General features: G+C 41.9%; 1 protein-coding gene across 8 annotated transcripts in view; it reads left to right on the forward strand.

Annotated features, from left to right (window-relative positions):
- EFCAB11 (EF-hand calcium binding domain 11) overlaps window positions 1-27,374 on the forward strand; it is a 162,306-nt gene that overhangs the window by 82,455 nt on the left and 52,477 nt on the right. Inside the window, exon 6 of one of the 8 annotated variants that reach the window (XM_032344701.1) lies at window positions 23,924-24,234. The exons of the other annotated variants lie outside the window; for them this stretch is intronic. Coding sequence (XP_032200592.1) covers window positions 23,924-23,984 — 61 coding nt within the window. The 3' untranslated portion in view covers window positions 23,985-24,234. Of the gene's footprint in view, window positions 1-23,923; window positions 24,235-27,374 lie in introns of those variants that run through there. 8 annotated transcript variants of the gene reach the window in all.

Raw genomic sequence — 27,374 nt, forward strand, 5'->3', positions numbered from 1 at the left:
GGGAGCAGCAGAGGGAGAGAAAAGCAGGCTACCTGCTGAGCAAGGAGCCTGACACAGGACTCGATCCCACACCCCAGGTCCTAACCTGAGCTGAGGGTAGATGCTTAACCAACTGAGCCACCCAGGCGTTCCTACTTGTTATATTTTTAATCTTGTTACTTCTTTTATTTAATATTCATTTGGAGGGTCAGTAGAGCCAGTAGAGTGAGGACAGGGTTTAATTCACAGCAACTTGAAAATGTCAACCCTGGGGCCTAGGGAGCCTGCTTCCTCCTCTCTCTCTCTGCCTGCTTCTCTGTCTACTTGTGATCTCTGTCAAATAAATAAACAAATAAAATCTTTTTTTTAAAAAGTTCTGATTAAAAAAGAAAATGTCAACCCTGCTACTTCTCCAGGGTGTGGCTTTGGATAAATTGCATGAGTTCTTTGTGCCTTGGTTTCCTGTATGTATGTAAAATGAAGACAGTAATATTTGCCTTGTGGGTGATGAGATTAAGGGAGGTAATGCAAATTACACAGTACCTGTCACATAATAGGTGCTCACTAAATACTAGCAGTGCCTGTTTTTATATAGTAGAAGAAGCTCTCTTAACCAGTGCATCAGCTTAAAAGAAGCTTCCAGTCCCTATGCAAAGCAGTCGTGCAGATGCCCGTAGCACTTTGAATGCGGATAATTTGGGAGGCTTGTCTCTAGGGTACTCATGTGCTTCTGCTCCAGCTAACTGAGTCGTGTTTGTTCCCAAACTTGTTTGTGCTGTTTGTTCTCAAACCTATCTCTGCCAGTTGAACTTGTTCTTGTAATTAGGTGACTTAATTAAATATTAGGCAAACAGAATGTAAGTACCACAGACAGCCACTTTTTCTGTAAAAATTAAGTTTGGAAAGACTTAATAAAAGATACTAAATAAAAAAAAAAAAGTTCTGAGATCCCTAGAGTAGTTATTTTCATAGAGACAGTAGAATGATGGTTACCAGGGGCTGAGGGAAGGAGGGAGTGAGGACTTAGTGTCTAATGGCGACAGGGTTGCTGCTTTGCAAGGTGAAAAGAGTCCTGGAGTTGGATGGATGTGATGGTTGCACAACAACGTGAATGTACTTAATATGACCGAACTGTACACTTAAAAAGGCTAAGATGGCGGCGGCGGGGGGACACCTGGTGGCTCAGTTAGTTAAGCGTCCGACTCTTGATTTGAGCTGAGGTTACGATCTCAGGGTCCTGATATAGAGCCCTGATTCGGGCTCCATGCTTGGCATGAAGTCGGCTTGAGATTCTCTCTGCCCTCTGACCCTCCCCCCAGGCACGTGCTCTCTGTCTCCCTGTCTCTCTCTCAAATAAGTAAAATCTTAAAGAAAAAGAAGTAGTTAAGATGGTGAATATTATGCGTATTAAAGTGTTTAAATTTTTAGAAAAAATTTAGCTGTGGATTAGCTATCACAGATTAGCTGTGGGTGAGATAGCTATTAGACTGTAGGGGAGAGGTAAAAAAAATTTAGAGGGATTCCATATCCAGATATCTAAATTGTTCTCTAGTGGCCTTTCAGTTTTCATGCTTGCAGGAAAACTAAAATAGGAAATCACAGCTAATGCATTTTAGGTGTAGTTTGTGCAGAAGAGAGGAGAAAGCATGCTGAACCATGGACCTGGTTTCTAAGATGCGGGCCTTGACATCAATCACAGTATCAGGGAAAAATACATGCTTAAATTTTAAATTTAAAACAAAACACACAAGTTATGGCTGTGTCTTAGTTTGGGCTCTGGGAAACAGACTCCAAGATGGAAATACATACGCAGGAAGTTTGTTGAGGGGGCTCCTGGAACCAGGGACATGTCGGAGCCAGGGAGGCGGGCTTAGCAGACGGTGAAATGTGACTCAGACCTGGCCAGTGCTGTAAGCCGTGCTGGCCCACCCCTCTGCAGAGATGCAGCAGACAGGATTGGTACCTGTCCTTCCGTGGTGACCAGGCCTTGAATGTGGGGGCCATCACCTTTAGCAAGGCAACTTCCTCTGGCTGGGGGGAGACCCTTGAGGTTCTCAACCAGAACTCTGAGCAGGTAACACTTCCAGCAGCTGGGGGATCCGAAGTTCTCCCCCCACCCCCGCCCCGCAGCCTCCACAGCCGTGTATATCCACGTTCTGTATGTTTCCTTCTTCTCAACGAACTCTTGTTCCAAATGAGAGCATCTTCACTGCTTGTGAGCCGTATTCAGAAGGTCTCATCGTGTTTGGTCCTCTCTTTACATCCAGCAGTTGTCCCATCTGAGATCTGACAAGACCGTGTGGCTTAAGGACAACTGACCGACATGTATGATGTGTTTGAAGCTGAACTGATGTTTGCACCCTGGCCTTTTATAAACTTTCCAGCATCTATTTTGAGATTCGTGAGACCTCAGATTTTTGCCTCTTAAGTTTCCAGATGTTTCTGGCATTTGATGATTTTGGGGGGTCAGCCTGTCCATTTTTATGCTAAAGTTCATCTTCCTCTCATGCCCTGTGACCTGTAAGTTTTAATCTGTGTATTCTTCAGTTACTCCTCCATCTGCCACAAGTAACTACCCACCCTTGTTCCTTTTACTTGTGTGTTTTCCCTTTAGATCTGCATCTCTTGATCTTGACCCTTAGGCTCTCAGTGTAAGTGACGGCCCAGAATGATCCAGTGATACCCAGGATGCCCAAATGCCATTTCTAGATGTATTCTTCCAATCCTTAGAACAGTTTATGTTGTTCTTTTTGTTTATTAACCATCGTAACCGTTTTTAAGTGTACAGCGCAATGGCGTTAACTGTTTTCACATTGTTGTGTGACCCAACTCTAGAACTTTTCTATCTTGCAAAACCAAAACTCTGTACACATTGAACAACTCCCATTTTCCCCTTCTCCCAGTTCTTGGCAACTACCATTCTACTTTCTGTTCCTGCAGGTTAGACTAGTTGAGGTCCTTCATATAAGTAAAATCCTAAAGTATTTATCTTTTTTGATTGACTTATTTAACTTGATGTCCTGTCCTTGAGGTTCATCCACATTGTGTCAGAATGTCCTTCCTTTTTTTTTTTTTTTAAAGATTTTATTTATTTATTTGACAGACAGAGATCACAAGTAGGCAGAGAGGCAGGCAGAGAGAGAGAGAGAGAAGGAAGCAGGCTCCCTGCGGAGCAGGGAGCCCGATGCGGGGCTCGATCCCAGGACCCTGAGATCATGACCCGAGCCGAAGGCAGCAGCCCAAACCACTGAGCCACCCAGGCGCCCCAGAATGTCCTTCCTTTTAAAGGCTGAACAATATTCCATTGTACGGGTATACCTCATTTGTTTGCCCACCTATCGAAGGACAATTGGGTTACGTCCACTATTTGACCATAGTGAATTACGCGGCTATGAACATGGCTAAACAAGTTTTTGTTTATTTTTAAATACAAAGCTTTTTTGTTTCTGTCAGCCTGCTCTGCCTCGAATTGTAAATGCTAAAGAGCAAGTCTGAATCCCCTTGTAAGTGTGACCATAAATGGAGCACAAAGACACTCCGATTACCCCACAGTGTCTATTTTCCTTTCGCATTTTGGCATGTGCTGACATTTTAGTAGGAAAACTATTCAGTCTCATTTATACTTAGCCCTTCATTTAGCCATGTTTTGTTGTTTCCTTGGTTTCAAATTTTATCTCTTTAGGTGAATTGGGAACTGAAGCCTTTCATTTGACTTGTGATCTTGTACATTCTGGAAGCTCATACATGTAATCGTGGAACAAATAAAGCAGCTGGAGGAAATCTTTCCTGAACAAAACCCAAGTGGGGCATTTGGGTGTGAGCCAAGATTCCAGCAGCTACGGAGGGAGATGTGAAAAGGCTGCCTATATTAAAGCACCAGCAAATCACTTCTGGCCTGATAGGAATGTCCTTTAGGTAATGATCAGATAGAGGGTAGGGACCTTTACACATTTAACTGCCTGGTCACAAAGCGAAGTGTTTACTGTAACCTTCCAAGGTCTCTGCACCAAGTTAATTACTGTGATATACCTGAAGGAAGAGCAGCCTCGTGAGTGACTCGGTGAGCTCCGCACAAATGGAGATTCGGAGTCTGCTTAGTCTGAACCCAGCCTCATGCTAGATTACTGCGGGGTCCTGGGCAAGACATTTTCCGTAACTTCCTGGGGTTCCGTTCCTCCAACCAAAATTCAGATCTGCAATGCAAATTTAGCTACCAAACAATAGCTAATAATAAATGAAGCCCTGTGTTAACTGACTCTTTTTAGAGGTGAAAGCTTATTGTCCAAAGTGATCTAATAATTAAGTAACATTTCACTGGACATTTTGAAAAGATTGGTTATTTATTAATATATGCACACACACATCCACACGTCTGGATTGACACATTCAAAAGCAGAAGCTTGTAATGGACAAAAAAAAAAGCAGAAACTTGTATTTTAAATAATGTAAAGCACTGTTCCAAGTTCTTAACCATTCATCAATTCATTCAGCCAACAGTACTGATTACCTAGAGCAATACTTCTCAAACACTAGATGCATAAAAGACACCTAGGGGGCTATTTAAACCTTTCTGGGCACCTGGGTGGCTCAATCGGTTAAGTGTTAACTCTTGGTTTTGGCTTGGGTAGTGGTCAGGATCGTGAGATCAAGCCCTGCGTGGGGCCCCCTCTCGGTGGGCAGTCTGCTTGGGGATTCTCTCCTTCATCCCCTCCTCGCCTCAAACGAATAAATATCTAAAAAAGAAAATTCTTTCTGAGGCCCATCTTCAGAGTTTCAGATTCAGTAGATAGTGTGGTGGGGCCTGAAAACGGTGTCTATGTAACAAACTCCCCAAGCAATATTTATACTACCTGTATGCAAACCATGTTTTGGGTGCGAGAGATCTGGAGACACTCAAAATGTCAACGTGAAGAAGACACAAGTGCATAAGGCAGATAGGATTCGTGTGAATACTCTGCAATGTGATTAATCACATTGTATCACTGTGTATGCACACATGTGTGTGTTTAAAGGCATTTCAGAGAATGCAGCACATACAAAGGAATAGAGAACTGAAACCACATGATGTGTTCAGGGACATAGAATTTGCATTTCGGGAGCCAAGAGCTCATAACTGGCCAGTGGGTGATTTGGGGTGAGGGGGCATGGAGGTGAAGGGGAATATGCAGCAGGAAAGATGCCAAGAATTAGGTAAAGCTCTGATCAGAGTGGGTATGTGTACCCTAAGGAATTTGGTTGTTTCCTTACCCTGGTATCAAAAGGAATGAAAAAGAGAATTTGTGAAGATTCATGAGGAATCTCAAGGAGGTAAAGTTAACAATAGCATAGAATTTAGCCAGATATAATTTAGTCAACCCAATAATCTTGCTGAAATCACACTGCAGTTGAAAGTTAGCCTCTCTGGAGTCTGGTTTCTTCAGTTCTGATAGTTTTTTGGTACACCATATGGTGATTTACATGTTCTTAAAAATTACCTGTTTTCCACTATTTTTGAGCTTCTTTTTCTATCCAGTGAATAGTCAGCCAGTCGTCCTTGCCTGAAATTGTTTGTCTTATTGAACGATTGGACCACAAAGATATTAACAATGAAGTATCTTACAAAAATAGACTTTTTTCTTACAGAAGCAATGCATGCTTACTATAAAAACTATAGACCAAAAAAAAAAAAAAAAAAAGCATCCTATAATCACATCTATTACATCTATTATTTATAAAATCACTGCTAAAACCACCGGAGACTAATGTCCTGGATCCTTTAGTATGCCCATGTGCACTCTTCCCTATGGAAATAGGGTCATACCATATGTTCTGAAAACTAGCAGTCTGCTGGTTGTTGGACACATGCACAATTCCCACTAAATTCCCATTGTTTGGCATTTGATTTGTTGAATATCCCCTGTGGCAGATGCCTATGCAGAAAGTTGAGGAACGGGAGACAGCCAAGCAAAGAAGGTTGGAGAGAGAGAAGAACATTCCAGGCCCTAGCAGAGACCTTGAAGTGAGGAGACCTTGACATCTGGGGAATGGAAAGTCTTCTCTGAGGCCCAAAGGACTGCAGGTTGCAGAGGTTGAAGCCTTGCCGCCAAGAGCCTGTGCTTGGACATCCCAGGCAATGACTGGCTAGAATTAAGTCACTCTAGAAAAGAATAAAGAGAGAAAAAAAACCTGTAGCCTATCACTGAACAGTATTCCTTTCTGACCAGATTGTTGGAACACATGGTTGTTTTCACCAACTTGATTTCGACAAAGTTGTTTTGGCAAATTGTTCTTAGTCGAACTATCGAGATCCAAATTAACAGGATCTGGGGCTTCCTGGATCCGGTGGTAAGCCGGAGCTGGCTCGTTCAAGCTCCCAAGCCAGTTCTGCCCACCTTTGCCCACCTCACATTCAGTGATGTCACCTTGGCAGCTTGAAATCAGCAAAATGTATGAATCAGGGTATTTTCCTTTTTTTTCCCCCTGTGAAAACCAATTCCCCAGCACACCACTAGATGTAGCTGAGTGAGACGGAAGAAGTCCAAAATCAATGGGTTTCCGCCTGGGACTCAAAACACTGAAGTGGTTGAGCAGGGCTAGGCAGCATTAACTTTTTGGAGTCAGAAGGGCCAGGGTTTGAATCCTAACTGTCATTTTCCTCCCATCTCCAGAGGAGTAATTAACTTCCCTAAGCCTCAGTTTTTTTATGTGTGAAATAGGGTCACTAGTATTTAACTTACAGATTTATTATAAAAATGGATCCTTGAGAGATAGAAGCTATTATGATGATTACTGTAATGAAGGAGGAGCATGAGGGCGTTAAGTTGATTTTGTAATTTGAGTTGAAGTTTGAGTTGCTTCGGGAGTTTTAAGTAGAGAATCCTATAATAACAGCAATAGCTAACACTATGGAGTGTTAATTACATGCTTCTCCATGCATTATTTAATTGAATCCTCAAGAGAACTCTAAGAGGTAAATACCAGTGATATAATTACCCCCATTCGATAGTTAAGGAGCCTGAGGTTTAAGTGAACTAACTTAGCTGGTCATTGCAGAGACAGGAGTTGGAATGCAGGTTTATCTGAGTTCAGAGTCCATGTTCTTAACCATTGTGCCTATAGGGTCTCTACTCACTAGAGCCATCTAAGCTGCAGGATATCAATTTGTGAAGCCCATGAGTTTTTGAAGTCTTAGGTGTGAATGTGGTCACGCTGGAGGGGTCTATAGAGTAAAAGAAGCATGATACAACCTTGGTATTTAAAAGGCAAGATGAGAATTTAGAAGAGGAAGCAATGTGGGGCTCCAGGGTGGCTCAGTCAGTTAGGCGTCCAGCTCTTGATTTTGGCTTGGGTCATGATCTCAGGGTTGTGGGATCAAGCTCCACATAGGACTCCATGCTCAGTAGAGAGTCTGCTTGAGATTCTCTCTCCCTCTCCCTCCCTACTCCCAAGCTCATGCTCTCCCCTCCACCTCAAAAATAAATAAATAAATCTTTTTAAGAAAGAAAAAGAGGAAGCAGCATCAGCAGCTAGACATGCCACAGGGAAATCAGAAAATATAACAATTAAAAAGGATTCCTTGGATTTGCTAATCCAAATGAAAAGCATTCATAAATCTCAACAAAAGCAATTGGGAGAAGATCATGGAAACCGAGGCCTGCTTGCTTTGGGTTAAGGGGCAAATTGATGATGAAGAAGCAGAGGAAAGTGGTGTAAACTGCCTTTGATGAACAAGATTCTAGAGAAGTAATTTTGGAATCTAGGGAGCTATTTCACAACACTTATGTATTGGGAAGAAATAGTGAGTAGAAGTGAAGCACAGGAACATGATTGAAGGAGCCAAGTCCTTTAGGAGGCAAAAGGAATGGGATCAGAGCCTGGTTGAAGACCTATGACTGGATAATACTGGGATCGATCATGCCTGGTAGTGGGTTTTGTAGCTTGCGTGGGATAGAGCGTGGGATAGAAGAAGGAAGTGAAGTGATGAGGACAGTGGTCCATATAACTAAAGGCATAGCACTATGAGCTCTAAGCCAGGCAGAGAGTAAGTAAAACCAGGCAGACATCTGTAGACTGAGAAAATGTAGAGTGGTCAGGGTCCTAGGAGTCTCAGAGAGCAACAGAGCTCTAAGAGTGGAAAGCTGTGTACAGTGAATGAGATCTTGATACTGGATAATTCATATGCAGAGACATTCTGTGTAGTTGGCAAAACCCCCAGTCTAGCTTAGAAGGTTAGTCTTGGAGGCAGAGTAGAGGTGAAGTTCATCAGAATTGAGGAGATCAAGGGATTCTGGGCCTAGAGTTGTGATTGAGACCTGACATTGCTATCCTCTTGAGTCTTCACCCAAAAAGACTGCATCTTTTCATAATTCTTTGTTATTAATCCAAATGTTTATATCTAAAGATGTCTCTCCTCGTTAAGGTGTAAACCCTCCTGATGAAGGGTGACATATTCTTTAATTGGTGCCTGAGAGATCTGATAGAACCTTCTACCGTCTCTCAGAATCCTCTTCCTGGATTTGGTAGGGAGCGAATATAAAAGTGCTAGTTCATTTCTTCTCCCTCTAGGGGATGTACAGCTTACACTTTCAGAGGAACAATGTGAATAATAATCACTGTCATTTGTTAGGCACCTGCTACATACCAGATACCGTGCTAAGTACCTTACGTAGATTATATCTTTATGGCCTTATAACAACTCAACAAGATGGGTAGAGATTATCCCTTTGCCTGGGGTTACTCAGCCCATTAGTGACGGAGTCAGTATTCAAATTCAGGCAGTCTGCCTCCAGAACTCAAGATCCTCACTATGAAAAATGATCTCTCGATGCCTGGGAGATCCAGGTTAGCCTCATGCTGGACATCAGTGTATTCCTGTTCATGAAGGAAAAGGAAAGTAGCCACTTGGAGATCTCTTGTCCTTGTCCCACAGGCACACTGTTAGTACTAGGGCTCCTGGCTGGCTTCTATCTCTCAATCTTCAACCTGCTTCCCTCTGGAACATAACTCACATGCTTTGAGCAGCCGTCACACCGTATAGCTCCACTTTCCCCCAACAGTGCTCCTCACTGCCAAGGGCAATGCGAGATGTCTTCCCAAAGTCCCCTTGAAGTTAAACCTCGGGCTCTTCTTGCAAGAGGGCTGAGGAATGACATGAAAGGCATTTCAGTCTATCACTGTCTCTTGGAAATATTGGAAACTTGTTTCACACAGATACATTACTGTGATAGAGCTTGGCTATTCAAAGTACTAGGAAGCCTTAGGGTAAGAATGCCCAGAAAAGTAATGTAAGAGGTATACAAGGAGAAGAAAGCCTTTCTTTTGTAATGATAAAAATGATTTGTTCAGTGGGAAGGACACCCTTGAGAATCATATTAATTTGCTTCTAAATTAATTTGCTATTTTTTGAAAGCTGGTTTCAGCAAATGATATCTTACCCCATACATGCCCAACTCCAACTTTTGTATTTAAAAGATGCATTTACCAGTGTCATACTTGAATGAATTTCTGATGCATAATCAGAAGGTACTGACGGAAGAGAAATGGATGAGCATACATTTTTAAAACTGTTCTATATTGGGCATTTCCTTTAGTGTGTATTCACTGACTTTTTATTTTGACCCATATCTTCAAGAGTAAAAGAATATTTCACCTTATCTTTCAAGAATACAGTTTTGTTTTACTTTCAAAGTCAGGTATCTTTCTAAGTAATATCAATTTTGTACCAATCCCTAATTCCTCTAGTCCCCCTACCCCACTGCCTTCTCTAATACAAACAGAGTGAAAGACATAGAGCTAACAAGAAGTAAACCTGGAGAGCCCACCCCAGAATGGTGCAGAAAAAATACCAAGGAGGATTTACCTTACTCCTTATTATGGGGCCAAAGGCCAGAGGGCTGATATCCAAAGCCAGGTCCTAGAAATCATAACAAAAATGAAGCCAGGAAATTGAGTTGCACCTAGGACTTTATTAAGGCCCATGTATCAGCACTCAGGGGTTGAGGCAAAACCAAATGTTGGGTGGGAGGAAGTGACCAAGAAGCCCCAGAGTAAACAGCAGAAGAATTAGCTGTGCAGAAGGTGCTCAGGGTGGAATTCAGTTCTGGAGGGCCAGTGTCCCGGGCAGTGTTATCATGGGCACCCTAGCTGGCTTGTATCTTCTGCCCTGTGTCATTCACCTAGCCCAGAGGTTCCCTACGAGTGATCCATGGCCCAAAGCAGTCTGTGAGGTCAAAATGATTTTCCTGATGCTAAGGCACTAAAGACCTTGTTTCACTCTGCTGACATTGCACTCATACTACAAAAACTGGGGGAGGTAAGATCGCATGAATTGTTTTACCTGTTTTTAGCATGAATCGAGACAGTAGCACCCAACTGTGTCTAGGAATCATTGTATTCTTTAGCACCCTGCCCTCAGAGTTTAAAAAAAAAAAAAAGTCAGTTTCACTTAAGAATATTCTGGTAAAGTGATCAGAAATCTCAATCCTCAAATGCATGTCTTTTTAATATGCTCAGAATTATTTGTATAGCATTCCTGTCCCATGCTGCAGCATGATGGTTGTCTCCAGGAAAAGCTCTTGGCACGATTCTTTAAGTTGAAATCTGAACTGGCCGCTGTTTTAATGGAACACTTTTTTTTATTTGAAAGAATGACTGACAAACTATCATTATTCAGACTTGAGTATCCGGTCAGCATTTTCTTAAAAATGAACGAAGTGAGCCTGTCATTTCAAGAAAAACAACTGACAGTGTTTGTTGCCAATGAGAAGATTTGAGCTTTCAAGTGAAAATTAGAATTTGGGAAATTTGTATCCACTACTGTGAGCTTGACAGTTTCTCAATACTTAAAGACCTTTCTGGTGAATTCAATGGTGATATTACCAAATGTGATTTTTTTATATTGTATAATGAAATGTGTTAACATTTAGAAGATCTGTGTAACTCAGTGAATTAATATTTTTCAGACAACCAATGCATGATGTTATAAAATCATGCTTGGGCAAAAGATCTATTGAAAGTACAAGATATGCCACTGGATTTTTATTAACAAAGTATGAAAAGTTAATTGATGTGGTTTCAAATTCTACATTGCAGCCAAGCTTTAAGAAACTATCACTTAATTGAGTTACAGTGGAATATCAGAAAAGAATATCTGCAATTATCTGAAAAGACTACCCACCCTTTCAGTTACGTGTCTGTGTGAAGCTGTCTTTTTCTTTACATACTATAGTCATACCACCACAAAAGGGATTCAGAAGCAGATACAAGAATCTAGCTATAATTTATTAAACAAAACATTGAAAATACTTGCACAAATGTAAAATCTCTTATCACTGGTTTTTTGTTTTGTTTTGGAAAATTTATCTGGTTTTCATAAAAGCATGCAATTTATGTTAAAATGCAATGAAATTACTATCAATTTTTAATGAAGTAAGATTTTGAAATTTTCCCAGCTAAAATTTCTAGAGGGACAAATATTGACAGATAAAGCCCCTGTAAACCGAAACTCTTCAGGATTCTCAATCTTTAAGAGTGGGAGGGAATCTTAAAGCTACAAAATTGTGAGAACCACCAATGTGCTACATACCATGACCTGGGCCTGGGCTTGTGCAGGCATAGTGTGGTATACTGGAGATGTGGACCTTACCCCCAGAGCTAATAGTCACCTAAAATGAAACAGATAATTTCCATGGAGTGTGGTAGGTGCAGTGGTGGGAGAAGCAGCAGGTGATATGGGAATACACTGTGGGGCACCTGGACCTGTGTTGGGGAGACTTTCAGCGGGAAGTAAAGTCTCTGCTGATTCCTGAAGGATGACTAAGAGTTAATTAGGCAGAGAAGTTTATTGCTTTAGGTTTATGGGAAAACACATACAAACGTCCCCACGCAAGAGATCATGGCTTCATTGAACAAATAAAAGAAGTCTAGTGTCATTGGATCACAGAGTGGAGGGGATAGCAAGATATGAGGCTGGACTAGAAGGCAGCAGCCAGATTATGAGGGTTTTTGTGAGATCAGGAGTGAGGACCTCCTCTTAGGAGAAATGGAGCATCCTGGAGGGTTTTACAAAAGGAGGGTGACATCACATTGCATTTTAGACAGATCTCTCTTGACTGTAGAGAATGGATATCTAGAGGTGGGGGTACTGGTTAGAGGTTATTGTGGCAATCAAAGAGAGTTGGTGGAATCTGGGCTATGAAATGGTTGAGGTGTTGGAGAAATGGATTTGGATTAAAGAGGTATTTTCATGGAAAAGTTTACAGATCTAGGTAAATAGATTGGTTGTGTTTAGAGAAGAGTGGGGTAGGCATCAAGATTGAATCTAGGTTTCAGGTTTAGCACCTTGGAGTAATGATAATGTTCATTGATAGAGGGAATGTAAGAAGTACAGGTTTAAAAAGGGGAAGGATAGGGGCACCTGGGTGGCTCAGTCAGTTAAGCCACTGCTTTTGGCTCAGGTCATGATCTCAGAGTCCCGGGATCGAGTCCTGCATCGGGCTCCCAGCTCCATGGGGAGTCTGCTCCTCCCTCTGACCTTCTCCCCTCTCATGCTCTCTCTCTCAAATAAATAAATAAATAAATAAAATCTTAAAAAAAAAAAAAAAGGAGAAGGAGGGATTCCATTTGGATCACCTTTGGGCTGTCCAAGAGGAGATGCCCACTCAGCATTTGGATCTGCAGTTCTGAAGTTGCGGGGGAGGCAGATCTGGACTAGAGACATAGATGTTGAGTCATCAGCATATTGTTACTGAAGCCAGGGGCTAGATCTCTCAGAGAGAGAATTTAAGCAAGAAGGGAAGACTGCCCGAGAGAGAACCATAGGGTGTACCAACAATGAGGGAATGAAAAGGTTCCCAAAGCATTAAGGGAGTCCAGAGACAGATGTAGTCATTGAGACTGAGGGAGTAGAATTTCAAGAAGGAAGGAAGGATCAGTCATGACCAGTGCTGTCAAGAGGTCAGTAAGATGAACGTTGAGAGTATCTTTTCGATTTAGCAACAAGGATATAGTTGTTGAGTAATTGACTGCATCCAGAACAATGTCATTGGGGTGGCAGGTTCTCAAGAGCTTGAAAAGGAGGAACAAGAGGGGGAGGGGTTGGTGGAGAGAGGGGAAAGACTGCAGAGACTGTGGGAGGCAGGAAAACAGAGAGAGATTGATTGATTTGAAATTCTCATTCTTTGGGGAAGAGCCCATTAGAGAGAGAAGGTTGAAGATATGAGAGAAGGGAAAATCAGTGGAGCAGGTTCCAGAAGAGTCGGAAGGGGAGGAGATTTGGAGAGCAGGTAGAGGGAAGCCAGGTTTCCAACAGGGAACCAAGTTCCAATCAGGGCATGATGTGGAGAGGGCATTAGCTGAAGAAACTGAGGGCATAGAATAGTTTAATTAGAAATGGAAGTTCCAGGGTGCTTGGGTGACTTAGTTAAGTGTCTGATTCTTGGTTTCAGCTCAGATCATTATCTCAGGGTCATGAGATGGAGCCTTGCGTCAGTTTCCATGCTGAGTGTGGAGCCATCCTTTCTTTCCCTCTTCCCCGATTCTCCCTCTCTAAAAAAATAATAATAATTGAAAAAATAAACGGAAGTTCTATGGTGCTCAATGGAAAGGTTTAGGAGGAGGAGAAGAACAGTGGGAGCTTGGGTCACAGGAGAAAAGACACAGAGCAGTGTGAGGAAGAAGATGGGAGAGCCTGAAGGCCACAGGGGCTCACCGGAGTGACCACACTTAGCAGTTATGAGGAGACAGGCAGGATGTACAGAGAACTGTATCTTTAGATATTGGTAATTTAATTACAGCAATCTTAATCTTTTTACACAATGATGCATTTTTATATCACAACCTAAGAATTACTCTCAACAATAGTGATTTTTTTTTTTTTTACTGAAACATTATTTTCTGGCCAATTCAAATTATCCTTATGTGTTTCTGTTGTTTACTTTTATGTTCACCAGGTTAAATCTTCAGTTATGCTACTGCCATTAAGAGTTTCCTATGTAGAAAAATCTATTCATTATGAACACATTTATTGCTTCATTGAGTTGCCTATTTAAAATTCAGAAAACCACAAATTAAATGTAGTGCTTTTCCATTTTGAAAAAAAGCGGATGAATGGGTACTATTTTCTTGAATACATCATGTTTGTCTTACATAATTAACAGTCCAGATTCATAGGCTAACAGATGCCAGTCCTTGCTTGTTTTGATATTTGTTCCTTATTGAAAGGGATGCTTCCTAAGACTTGCATGTGCCATGTTCTGCATCAAAGGGAATGATAAGGCAGATGTAATAGAGACAGTTGCTTGGTGGCGGCGGTGGGTGGGGGGAAGCTAAGTGGTCAACAGAGAGGTTGGTCTCCGAAATCTATTTCTCTGAGGTTAATTATGCCAAGTATAAAACAATTTCTTCACTGAAATTGTAAAATTAAAATATCTCAAGCAGCTTCCATATAAGGTTAACCCATTAAATACTTCTAGATTCCAAGTCCATAGCCCTCTGCTAAATATGCATTGTATATTTGGTGTTTGTTCTTTGGTGTTTGACTTTGGTGTTTGTTCCAGATACTTTCTTTAATAACCTACCCTAACACCTCTCACTATATACTGTGTTGAGTATGTGTGAGTGGGGGCTATGGTATGGTTCAAGGGCACCGTTAAATGAAAAATCTGCTTTTAATCCTTAATGGATCTAATCTGGAGGTCAGTTTATTATTTTATTTCTTTCTGCTGTAACCCCAAAGAGGCCTCGTATTCCATTTCTAAACTCCTATAATGGATTCTCCTGTCAGTGAAGCTGTGGCAGGCTAATGGAGAGAGCTGTGTCTTTGAGGCCACGTGATATCACCTAATCCCACAAGGCTCACAGTCCTACTAGCTCTGTTAGAAACAGAAGCCCCTGCATTCCCTCTGGTTGTCTCATCCCAGTCCACTCTGATCTTCATTTGTTCTGATCAACCTCCACGTTCCCCCACCTTCAGACTTTCAAAGGACATGTCTGGCATCCTTTTCCCATCATAAATGAACTTTCCCACATCCTTAACTGGCAGGTGAAACATTGCACCTGCCTTTTTGCTTTAGCTGACATTTGGCTCTTTCCTGAGAGCTTTACCCACTTGGTCTTTCAAGCAAACACTGCTCCAGAAGCAGGATGCTGTTTAGAGACCGACATTTCCCAGCCTGTGATAAACTCTGCTCTTTTGATCATTCTGCCCTCTGGCTGATCTTCCCTTCATGTGCATGGCACTGTCATCCACCAATGTCCAGGTCACGTGCATCACACAGAGCCACCCTCAGACCTAAAGTCCTGACATCACCCGGGGGCCTCCCAGAGCTGTAGCTTTTTGGTTCCTCCACTCTCTGTTACAGTGACCTTCATCTCCATCACGTCCTCTCCCTTAACTGTGCCCTGGATCACTACGAGGAAATGCAGCATCTCTAAAATCTCACATCTAGATAGCTGTTTTCCACAAATCAGGACCTCTGATACAGTACTGGGTAGTAAGAATGGTTAGTGACATCCCTATTGTATCTCTGGCTTTTCATAGAAACGCTTCTATAGTCTCACCACTTAGTGTGATGTTGCTATAGGGTTTGGCTGGAAGGGAAAATCTCTAATATTCTAAATCTGCTCATTTTTTTCCATTGTAAACAGGCATTGGGCTACTTTGAATGTTTTTTCTTATACATGTGAGATGCTAATGTTGTTTTTCTCCCTTAATCTGATACCCGTAGCACTAAATATTTTCTCCTCCACTATTTCTCTCATGAAACTTCTTTTAGTTTAATGTCTGTGCTTTTCCTTATATTGTCTGTTCCTCCTTAATTTTCCTTTCAGTATTCCCCCCTCCTTTTTTAGATCTCTGTACTGTGTTCTGGGAGATTTCCTCAGTTTTGTCTTCCAGTTCATTGAATCTCCCTTAAGCTGTATCAAACTTGCCAATTATATTTGCTCATTCCAGGATTTTCAGCTGGTTCCTTTTTATTTCTCTCTCCTTATTTCATAGCCTTTAAAAAATGTTTTTAATTGAGATGTAATTGCTAAATAACATTAAATTAGTTATTAGTCTCCAGTATAATGATTAGATATTTGTACACATTGCAAAATAACCACCACAATGTTTAGTTAATGTCTATTACCTTCCATATTTATAAAAAAAAGAAGTCTTCTTCTTGTAATAAGGACTTTTAAGATCCCCTTTCTTAAAGACTTTCAAGTATGCAATATGGCATTATTAACTAGTCACCACACTGATATTACATCGTGGTGGCTTTATTTTATACACAATCTTCTATATATTATAATCTCATTTGATAGCTATTGTTTTTCCATTATGACTGAGGGTTTTGTCTTCTTCAGAGTGTTCTGTTCTGTTCTCTCTTCTCAGATGTGAGTTGTTTCATTCATTGGACTGTCTTTAATCATGCTGCACATCCTTGTGTATTTTATAATTTTCTTTTCTGGAGAGCATAACTTCCCTATGGATTTGCTTTACAAGGGTTCCTCTGAGGGGTGGTTTTGAGATCCTTAGCCCTGAGACAAGTCATAAATTAAGCATGGCTTGGGATTTCCACTGCAGAGAAATAACAGTGTCTGAGCTTACGGGCAGGGCAGACTCAGATGCTAGTCAAGTATAGGCGTCTTCGTTTCTAGTCACAGGTAATTTGGGGTCTTGACCCTAAATGAAATAATAGAACTAATCTCATCCCACCCTACTCCATCCCCTGGTATCTGTGGGGCATATTCAGCCCCTTTCCCTTTGCAGATACAGAAATGTAAGACCCCCGCAATCTTCCTAGCACCTACCCCAATTTCACCGTGCCCACAGAGTCTTAATTGTTACTTACCACTGGGGGTAATTATCTTCTCCTATTTACAGAGGCGTGCCTTTCTTGTTTTTGAAAATCATTTTAACTTGTCAAGTCCCCAGCAAAAAATAGAATATCATTCAGATACTTAAATTCAAGAGATTTTAATGAAGAAACTATTTATAGAAATATGGGCAGGAATAAAGACTCCAACAAGGTCATTTGAGGTACCCAGAGAGTAGGAACAGCAGCAGGCTGTCACCACACCGAGTCCTGAAGAGGCAAAGGAGGAGATGTCATTAACGGAGTCTAGGGACAGCTGGCAGTGCCAATAAGAGGCCTCCTGGTGGGAGCTGAGTTTGAAGGGAAGTAGCCACCGTTAGAAGGCAGGCCTGAAGTAGGGAGGGAAAGAGAAAGAGATATCCTCTCCTCTCTCTTCCTACCCTCCTATCTCTTGCTGGTATCTTCCGCTGGCCAAACCCAACTGGAAGGCAGCCAACAAGGGAGCCCAAGTAATGTGATCCAGAGGGGTACAGAGCAAAGCAGAGAATACAGATAGAAAATAAACAGAACAGGATTATATGGTTTGAAAAAAAAGTATGTTATCTGTTATTTCTGTATGTTGCAGCAGACTGAATTTTCAGCAAGTGTTTACTCTGCCATATTGACTCAGAAGTCTAAGAATCCCTACTTCAACCCCTTACCCAGCTGACTCACTCATTCAGGCACACCCCTGACATTTGTATGCCTGCGACAAGAGTACACATGGAATCCCACATGCTTTGTGTGTGTGTGTCTATATATAGTATATCTCCATATTGATTATATAGCAAGGTAAACTACTAAATATATTTTCTCTTCCTACCTTGACAAATATACTTTAATAACAAGCTAGGAGGCAAAGGTTTGATTAGAAACCATCACTTCCTTGGAGGTCCACCTGGGACATCTATGGTGAGGGGGAGCACGGGCTCCTGGTCCCCGGCTGTGCTCCCGGCGGAAAGGGGCCTCACACACTTGTGTGGACACCAGCCCTTACACTGAGCTTAATCCACATTTCCTGCAAATAGCCACCCTTTGAGGCAGCCCTTAGGAAGAGGCCTCCAGAGGCACCGAAAGTGGCCCTGGAGCTGTTTGGATAGGGAATCAATCCTAGGGTCCTGGGTATCTGGAACGCCTTCCAAAAGGTGGAGTATGTGGGCCTAAGTGGGCACATCCCCTTGGTCCTGCATACTCCTTGTTGTGGAGACGGGTGCAGCCAGATAAGGGCCAGAGCAGAGCCCTCCGGAACACGGGATGCACAGCAGGTTCCATCTGGCCTGGGTCTCCTGCTGGTTCCATTAATCTTGATTGTCAACTTCAGGTCCCCTCTGGCCTGGGTCTGGTTCTGGTTCCACTAATCTTGATCATCAACTTCAGTCAGGCCCTCCATTCCCTTCCCCTTCTAGGTTTTTCTCAGATGGTGAGGCTCTTGTGAGGCTGCCTTGCTACCATGTCTAGTCTATAGCCTGGGTCCATTAGGCTCTTGGCAATGCCCTCAACTTCCCAGCACTGGTTCTTCCATCACGCTTTCCTGGCAAAACCGCAGCCCCGGGTCTGCCTGACTCTCCGCCTTCTGCCTTACGCTGAGGCCCCCGTGCACCTGCAGTGCATGACGTAAGCAGCATAAACGGGTCCAGGCTCACGGGGCCTTTATTCCTCCAGGTTCCCTGGGTCCCACAGGAGCATTTTCAAACCTTGGCCACTTTTGTCATGCTCCTGCCCCACCATCGTCCCTGTCACGCTCAGCAAATGGCCTTGCTCCCCATTTCTTAAGAAAATTGAAGTCCTCAAAGGGCTAGTGTCTTTTCTTCCCTGCTTCCCTCTACAATTTCACTGGACACTGTTGATAAGGACCAGGGGGATGAGGAAGATGGCAGTGCCTCTCACCATTGACTTGCCACTATGACTCCTTCCCTCCTGTCACAGTGACAAAGGTGCTGTTCTCTCCACCCCACAGTCTCAGACAGATCCTTCCACTGTACTTTAGGATTCTGCGCCTGTCTGCTTCCTATGGAGCTGAGTGCCTCAGTTAGCCTCTCTGTCTGAAGCCATCACTGAAGCCGCACTGCCCCCTCTGGTCTCACATCCAGATCCCTTCCAGTCCATTGTGACCTCATTTCTGCCCCAGGAACTCTGCTGCTACAACTGCTCTGACCAGGTTCAACACTGTCCTCTTGGATCAGGTTCAACAGTGACCTCTTGGTTGCTAAAACCAGTGGGTGCTTTAGTTGTTCTCCTTAGCATTTGACACTGACAGGCTCGCCTCCTAAACATGCTCTTCGCCTTTGACACCACGCTCTTCCTGCTTTCCTGGCTGACTTTCCCAGTCTCCTTCCTTTAAAAGTCGTCTTCCTCAGAGTTCCCTCCTTACCTGCTTCTCTGCTGATTCATCAGACTCCCCGGCGCCTGACCTGTACAAGGTGTTCCGTCAATATCAAATTATGTGTGTAAATCAAGCTGCTGGTTTCAAATTCAAGCCGTCTACTCAAAAGTCTTTCAAAGTTGAAGCAAGAAGGAGCGAACTTTTTTTTTTTTTTTTTTTTGGGGTAAGGATACACATTTCCAATTATAAATGATGTATTACTTATTGCAACTGGAGTCCACTGAGGGGAAAAAACCATAATAGCTTATTTCAGAACTAATATGGCTATACGTTAGCAACAAAAATGATGTAGCTATCTTATTAGAAATACAACAAAGAGATTACTTAGCAGCTGTCTCCCCACACTGTCATTTCATTTTGCTCTGTGGTTCTTGGCAGAGAATCTAGAAAAGAAAAAAAATAATTAAGCCACTCTGTGTTCTCTCAGACTAAATGATCTCTGCTGTTCTGAGAAACAAATCTTAAAAGGCAATGTGTATTCCATGATTATAGGAAATAGAACATTTTCGGGTTTTTTTTTCCCCCGCAGAGACATGTGGTTAAACATGATGGCCTCTTCCCTTCCAGGTCTGGTTGTAAAGTTTCTCTTAGCTTTGTGTTCCAAATGTAGAACTCGAGGGCCACACACTGGCCTGGGGGCCATCATTAGATCCTGAAACCCAGTTTGAAAAAAGAGAACTCCACAGAGGTCCATTTTAGGTCTTTCTTTTCATTGAGATAAAGAGATACCACATGTAGAGCATTTGGTTGTTTGTTCATTCATTCAACAAATAATTATGTTAATAGCCACTTACAGTCATCTTAGAATGGATATTATTTAATGTGTGGAAAGCTACTTGGCAGAAGTTGCTGAGCTTGTTTGTAACTTTATTGGTCTTTACCTGCCAAGGTTTCTTCCCCCACCTCCGGCCTGTTAGCAAGATCTACTGTGCATAGGCCCACGTGTCATATGGTTACGATTCCATCTGTTCCTGCTGTAGTCATCGTAACAACAAGCTAGGTCATGGTATCTTTGTGCCACTCTATACCTAAGCAGGAGGAAAACTCAGGCAGTCCAGGCAAAGAAGGAATTGTCAAAATTAAATCAGAAGTCAGGACTCCATTGCCAGCTGATTTGTGGAGTTCACACTTCTGCAACCTAAATATGAACTAAGAAAGGGATCTTGTGAACACTTTCATTTTTAGGTACATGTTTAAGGCTCACAGGGAGATAGATGAGATGTACAGATTTCATGGAGGAAATTATTCATGCTCTCAATCTTCTGGCTTTACCCACGTGCCCAGGACAGCACAAGGCAGAACTGAATGCAGGGCATAGCCCAGGCAAAGAGCTCAAAGTGTGTCTGCGTAGGAGCATGAAAATCACTGCCTACAGTGACCTAAATGTATGACTTAGGTTGCATGTGAGGTCGTGGGGAGTGGTGGGTCTTGGGGCAAACTGCAGAACTCCCAAGTTGCCTAAAGGCATGCATGTTTAAGAACTGAAAAACCCTGAGCTGGCCGCACAGACACATGCTTAGCGACTCAGTACTGCCCCAGCTTGAGTTGTAGTCTCTATGTGTATCGTGCCTGTCCCTTGACACATTTCCTCTCATCCCCTTGGAGTGGCCTTGGCTCACTCTTCCTCTTCCCAGTGCCCGCCATCTCCAGCTGCTTGCTGCCTCAGAAGAAAGCTGCAGTCAGAAATTTTCTACCTGTTTTAAAGAACAATGTTAACAAAATGTGCCTGTGTTTGAGTGCGGTTGCTTATAGAGGAACCAACCAGCATTTAAAGCACTTTAAAAAAAGTTTTGATCTTTGTTAGTTTTTATATTATACATATGATACACGTTCTTGATTTAAAACTTCTAATAATATAGAAATAAAATGTTCACACCATTCTCCCTCTGCCAATCCCATTCCACAGATAGATAGTCTGTGGTGTATCTATCCAGATTTTTTTCTGAGCACGTAAACTGATGTATACATGTATACATACTTATATATGTAGATTATATATAAATGTAATCATATTAAAATGCTACCGTACCATTCTGCAACTCACTTTTTCATATAATGTAGACAGATTTTCGTAATCGTATAATTGTATCACATTCTTTATATTGCATTCTGCTTTTCTTTCAGCAGTTTATCAGTACACAGTAATTTACTTCAGCAGTCGCTATTACTGACATTTAAATCACTTCTAGGTTTTCTGCTATTTTTCTGATCAGATTCAGCAATCATAGGCATCTCCATGGTCAAAACCTAACTCCTGATCTTTTTCCCAAAAGCAGCTCTCTTATAATCTTTCCATTTTAGTGAATTTAATTTAATGAGTGGTATCTCCATTATTTGTGTTGCCTGTGCCCTAAACCTCAGCATCACCCCCCAGCTCCCTTCTTTTTCTTCCATCCCACATCCGTCATGTCAGCACCTTCACTGTTGCACCCTGTCCAAGCCACCACCAGCAGCCTGGGCCTCCCAGCCCAGTTCCCTGCTTCTGCCTTTGACGCCAATCTGTTCTTGAGTCTGTCCTCAACCAAAGAGATCTTTTTCAAATGTGCATCAGGTCTGGCCGCCACTCTGCTTCCAACCCTCCAGTGGCTTCTCATCTCACTTCATAAAAGCCAGAGTTCTTAGAGTGGTTGACAAGGCCTGAAATGATCTGTTCCTCCTCCCTCATGATCTGCTCCCACCACCACCCCTTCCTCATCTGTAACTCTCCTGATTGCTCGTGCTGCTCCATCACACTTGCCTTCTGGCTTTTCCTCAGACACCCAGAAGCACCCCTGTCTCAGGGCCTTTGCATATGCTTTGCTTTCTGTCACTAGTGCTCTTCCCCTGGATATATCCAAGGTTTGCTTCCTAGTGCTTTCAAGTCTTTGCTCAGCCTCCTCTTCTCAGTGAGGGTCTTTACTATCTGTGGTATTTATAAAAACACACTTGGGTGATTCCTAGCACCCCAAACTTAATGTATCCAAACATTTTTCTCCCTATTTCAGCAAATGGCTTCACTATTCACCCACTGACTCCAGCTAAAAATTGTCCAAATGCTTCTTGGAATCATACCTTTCCTTTATCTGCCTTCCTTATCCCACATCCTGGTTGTAGTTCATCAGGAAATACCACGGCTCCCTGTCCACAACACCTATAGCAGAGCTGCTGAAAGTGTGGTCTGTAGGTTTGTGCTGGTCCATGAACTGTTACTGATCCGTAACAAGTTAGGTATAGAAATTGAGAAGAGGCATTAGAAGCTTCGATAACAGTTTAAAATTGTTCTGATGGCCATGTTCACAATGGCAAACTCATCTCATTGAACAGGGTATAGACCACTTCAGTATTGGCAAGCTCAAATGGTGAGTCATAAAGTACAAGTTGTATAATAAATAATCATGTGCAGTAGGACCATATTGTAAAAGGTAATATTTTATTAGGTTTGTCAGCTTGTAACCTGAAAGTGTATAAAAATCTGTGAGCATTTTTTATAGCATATTTACAAGTTCCAATTTTTGACAATTTTCATTTTATGATTTAACATTATTAATTAGGGAAATAAAATTTATATTAGTGATTTTTCACCCTCAAGTTATTGAAGGTAAAACAAGCCCCACTGGAGGTTATTTCTGAAATACTTTTTTTTTTTTAAGATTTTATTTATTTGAGGGACGCCTGGGTGGCTCAGTTGGTTAAGCAGCTGCCTTCAGCTCAGGTCATGATCCCAGCGTCCTGGGATCGAGTCCCACATCAGGCTCCTTGCTCAGCAGGGAGCCTGCTTCTCCCTCTGCCTCTGCCTACCATTCTGTCTGTCTGTGCTTGCTCTCTCCCTCTCTCTCTGATAAATAAATAAAATCTTAAAAAAAAAAAAAAGATTTTATTTATTTGAGAAAGTGAGAGCAAGTGAGAGAGAGCCCGAGTGGGGTGAGGGGCAGATGAAAAAGCAGACTCCCCACTGAGCAGGGAGCCCCATGTAGGGCTCAGTCCCAGGACTCCAGGATCATGACCAGAGCCAAAGGCAGACACTTAACCGACTGAGCCACCCAGGAGCCCCAAGGAGGTTATTTTTGTTTTTTGTTTTGAAAATGCCAAAGCTAAAATCCATATACAGTTGCCAAGACATTGGTGAAGATTGTATCAAAGGTATTTGTTTGGAAATGTTGGGTGAATCCACAGCAAAGAGGTAGCTCAGGCACTACTTCCAAGGTGCTTAGCTCTGGTATTTAGGAACTAGCTAATGACATGGAAGACTAACTCATAAAGCAGTTAAAACTAGCAACATATTTTTTCTTTGCAGTATAATCTCACTTGTATTCCTGTTAAGATGGTGATAGGAAGAAGATTCCTTTTTTTGTCCAACTTCGTTGCTGACAAGCATAACTAAGTCAGAACTAAATAATACTGTGAAGGATTACATTGTTAACAAATCTGGTTTAGAGTTTACATTTTGTGTCAGAGCCGGTTCTGATGGTGCAGAGAGCATCCTGGTGTTGTTACCCTGATCAAGAGGCTCACTCCAGAGTGTAAATCAATGAACTTTTTCTCTTGCGAGGGAGTCTTGGGCTATGAAGAATGGGGGAGCTAAAAAAAAGGGCTTACTGTCACACTAAAAATCATGAATTAGGTAAAAGCTGTTATGTTAAGTTCTGGGTTATTCTCTTGTGCTATATGATAGTTTAGGAAGCAGATCCTAAACAGCTCGTATGGCATGCTGAAGTATGATGATAATCGAGAGAACAAATGCTTGACAATGTTTGATACACAGAACAGCTCAACATTTCTACAAAACCAGAAGACAGTTTGGTCCAGGCTTGTTAAAGATATGAGTTGGACAAGCAGGGTTGCTAAAGCTCTTCAGTACTTTTAATGATCTCAGTACTTCCATGCAAAGAAAAAATGCAACATGTTTCTCAAGATAAGATCAAAGGGCACAAACGAAAGTTAGAAGCTTGGAAGAACAGTTTCTACAGATTATTATGACACATATTCCATAATTTAACAATTATCAATGATGTGGGTGATGATCTTGATATTGCACATCTGTGAAAAGCTATCACAAAACGCCTTAAAGTTTGATAAAGCATTTTGAATTTTATTTTCCATCAAAGGAAGATCTATGTCTAAAAAATTCATGAATCCAGAATCCATTTCTTTCATCAAAGGATGATTTAAATTTAACTGTAACTTACAGGATACATTGCTGGAACTGACTTCTATTTAAGTATTTAAAGAACTCTGAAAAAAAATAGCACTTTCTTCATTTTAGATAAAATTTAAAAGTGAATAAACTGAATTTACTGAAATTGCTCTAAAATCTCTTATTCCATTTAGTGAGACTACTTTTTCCTCCTCCTCCTACTCATCCTCCTTGTTCCTTTTCCTCTTCCTCCTCTTCTTAATTATTATCAAAGTAAAACACAGAAACAGTTTAGGTTTATGTTTTCCCCTGCAAGTAGTCTTGGCAGTCTTAGATAAATTATTAATCAAGAAGCAAGTCTATTTGCCACACTAAAAACTTCAGATATTTCTATATACTGTTCATCAAACTATACCTATAACTATTTAATATGGGGATTCTTTTTTCCCTCGAGATGAAAAAAAAATCTACAAGTATAATAGTGAGCCTATATATGAGTTGTACATATGCGTACTTCTAGCAAATAAGCAACGTGTACAATTTTTGTACTTCTTTCTTTTTCTGCACATTATGTTTACCCTGGCAATATTTATTACAATGTAATTTCCTCTTTGTTAAACTAATAACACAAAATTGCGGCTTTTATCTTGTATGTCTTTTTTTTTTAATTTTGTTTTTCTAGTAATTCATTTTTATTAATTTTTTTTACAAAGTATCAGTTTGCAACAGACTGGAAAAATTTTAAAAGGGTCCTTCACTGCAGAGAATTTAAGCAGCACTGCCTTATGGGACTGAATATAAAATGAGAATTAATTCTGTTACAAAGTCTCTCCGGCTATCGGACATGCTCTCTGTGACTTTATTTTGAAAACAAAATAGTAGTTGAGCTTAAAGCAGCCTCACACAGTGTGAGGTTCTGATACTTACAGGGGTCCTCGGATGAAATTGGCAAATAGAGGAGAAAAGAAAGTTAACACAGATCTAGTTTTTATGCCAGTGTGATAAACTCACAATTGCGGATATTGGCTACTATTATAAGCCTTTAAAAGTCATTTTTTCCTCTTTCTTTTGTTGTAGCTTATTTTATTTAATTCAGTTAATATATAGCATATCATTAGTTTCAGATATAGAGGTCAGGGATTCATCAGTTGCATATAATACCCAGTGCTCATCCCATCCTGTGCCCTCCTTAATGCCCATCACCCAGTTACTCCATCCCCATCCCCGCCTCTCCAGCAACCCTCAGTATGTTCCCTATAGTTGAAAGTCTCTCATGGTTTGCTCTCTCTGATTTCCTCTTTCCTTTCCTTCCTCTAGGATCCTCTGTTTTGTTTCTTAAATTCCACATGTGAGTGAAACCATATGATAATTTTCTTTGTCTGACTGACTTACTTTGCTTAACATAATACTATCCAGTTCCATCCATGTTGTTGCAAATGGTAAGATTTCATCTTTTTTGATGGCTGAGTAATATTCCATTGTATATAAATACTGCATCTTCCTTATCCATTCACCTGTCGATGGACATCTTAAAAATCATCTCAAAAGCAATACAGTGAGTAGTTACATACTGGAGATCACAGATATACATCTCAGGTTATATATATATATTAAAACAAAACAAAACACTTCATAATGTGATGCAAATAGCTACTAGGTGACTCTGGGTAAAAATGTGGAGTGTTAGTACCAGGCATGGAATTCCAAAGTCCTGTGCCCTAGATAGCTGTCACAGATGTGGAGGTGACAACACACTCTGAAAAACAGTTCGTGTCTCAAAAGTGGCTCTGGTGCTAATGGAGACATTTCTGTGATGTGCACATGAAGAATGAACAAATTGTTTCATGAGACAGGATTGCGGAAAAAGTCCTTTGTGTTAGTTGTTAAGCTATATGTGGTCTCTCAGCCCCAACCCCTGACCCCCTTCTATGCTGCTCATGGTGAGCCTGGAACCAAGACTCTGGAAACTGCCTTTCTCCATTAGCAGCTGCATCTCGTCCCGTTGGGTATCCTAGGGCTGCAGAGACTACCACATGGCAGGAGGGGAAGCAGTGGCTCTTTCCTGTCTACTCTCCATTCTGTGGGGGTCGCCACTCTTCACTCTGGCCCTGCAGGTGCTCCTGGGTTCCTAGCCTGCAGCCTCGGGCACACCAGCAGCAGCCCCCAGCACTGTCCGCAGACAGCAGGGCTCCAGCTTCCCGGGACCCTAGAAGGCTTTCTAGGTCCCTCTTCTCTCTCTCTCTCTTCAGCCCAGACTATGGGGGACGCTTCATGGACTCACAGTACCATATTTTTTACCACCTTTTTTTTTTTTTAACTGCATTGTTTCTGTTTCACCTTTTTAGCCCTCCGGTATCTGTCTAACCTATTTCTTATATTAAATTCTCTCTTTTAAAATAACTCGTCTTTCTGATTGCCTGACTAGATCCTGAGTGAACCCGACTTGGTATCAGGAGTGGGCTCTGGTGGTCTGGGGGTGGTGTGCTTGCCTCTTTGGCCCTGAACACAGAGCTGAGCCACTTGCCCCCGCAAAGTGGAACGTGAGTAATCTGGGTCATGTGGTGGCATCAGGATCTGTCAGCCCATCCCTCGAGATGGATGGCGGCATAGTGCCTTCCGAAGCAAGTAACTTGAGGCCACCGCACTGGTCACTGGAGTAGTAATGATGCTGAGGGCACAGAATGGGATGGCTCTTTCTGTCTGGACACTGTGTTCTTAGAAAAAAAAAATGACAAACTCAAGTCTTTAAACACCCAGCTCGGTTTATAAATGGCAAATTTCAGATGACTTGACTTGTCTCCTCTCCACGGCCACCACCGTGTGTGAGCCACCTCCTTCCTCCCCTGAGGTTTGCAGCAGTTCCCCCCTTTAGTCCTCCGTTCTGAGAATCCATCTTTATAATGACCTAAGTACCTCCAAGCCAGCTCCTTTGCTTCAGACCCCCCAGTGACATCCTATTACATTTCAAATAAAATCCAACTTCTTCAGCTTCATCTCAAACTGCTTTTTACCCTGGGTGTTCTAGCTCTTTCCCACCCAGGGCTCCCATATTTATATGCCTCCCTCTTGTTGGGATTCA

The sequence above is a fragment of the Mustela erminea genome, chromosome 5 (assembly GCF_009829155.1).
Source record: "Mustela erminea isolate mMusErm1 chromosome 5, mMusErm1.Pri, whole genome shotgun sequence".
Lineage (NCBI taxonomy): Eukaryota > Metazoa > Chordata > Mammalia > Carnivora > Mustelidae > Mustela > Mustela erminea.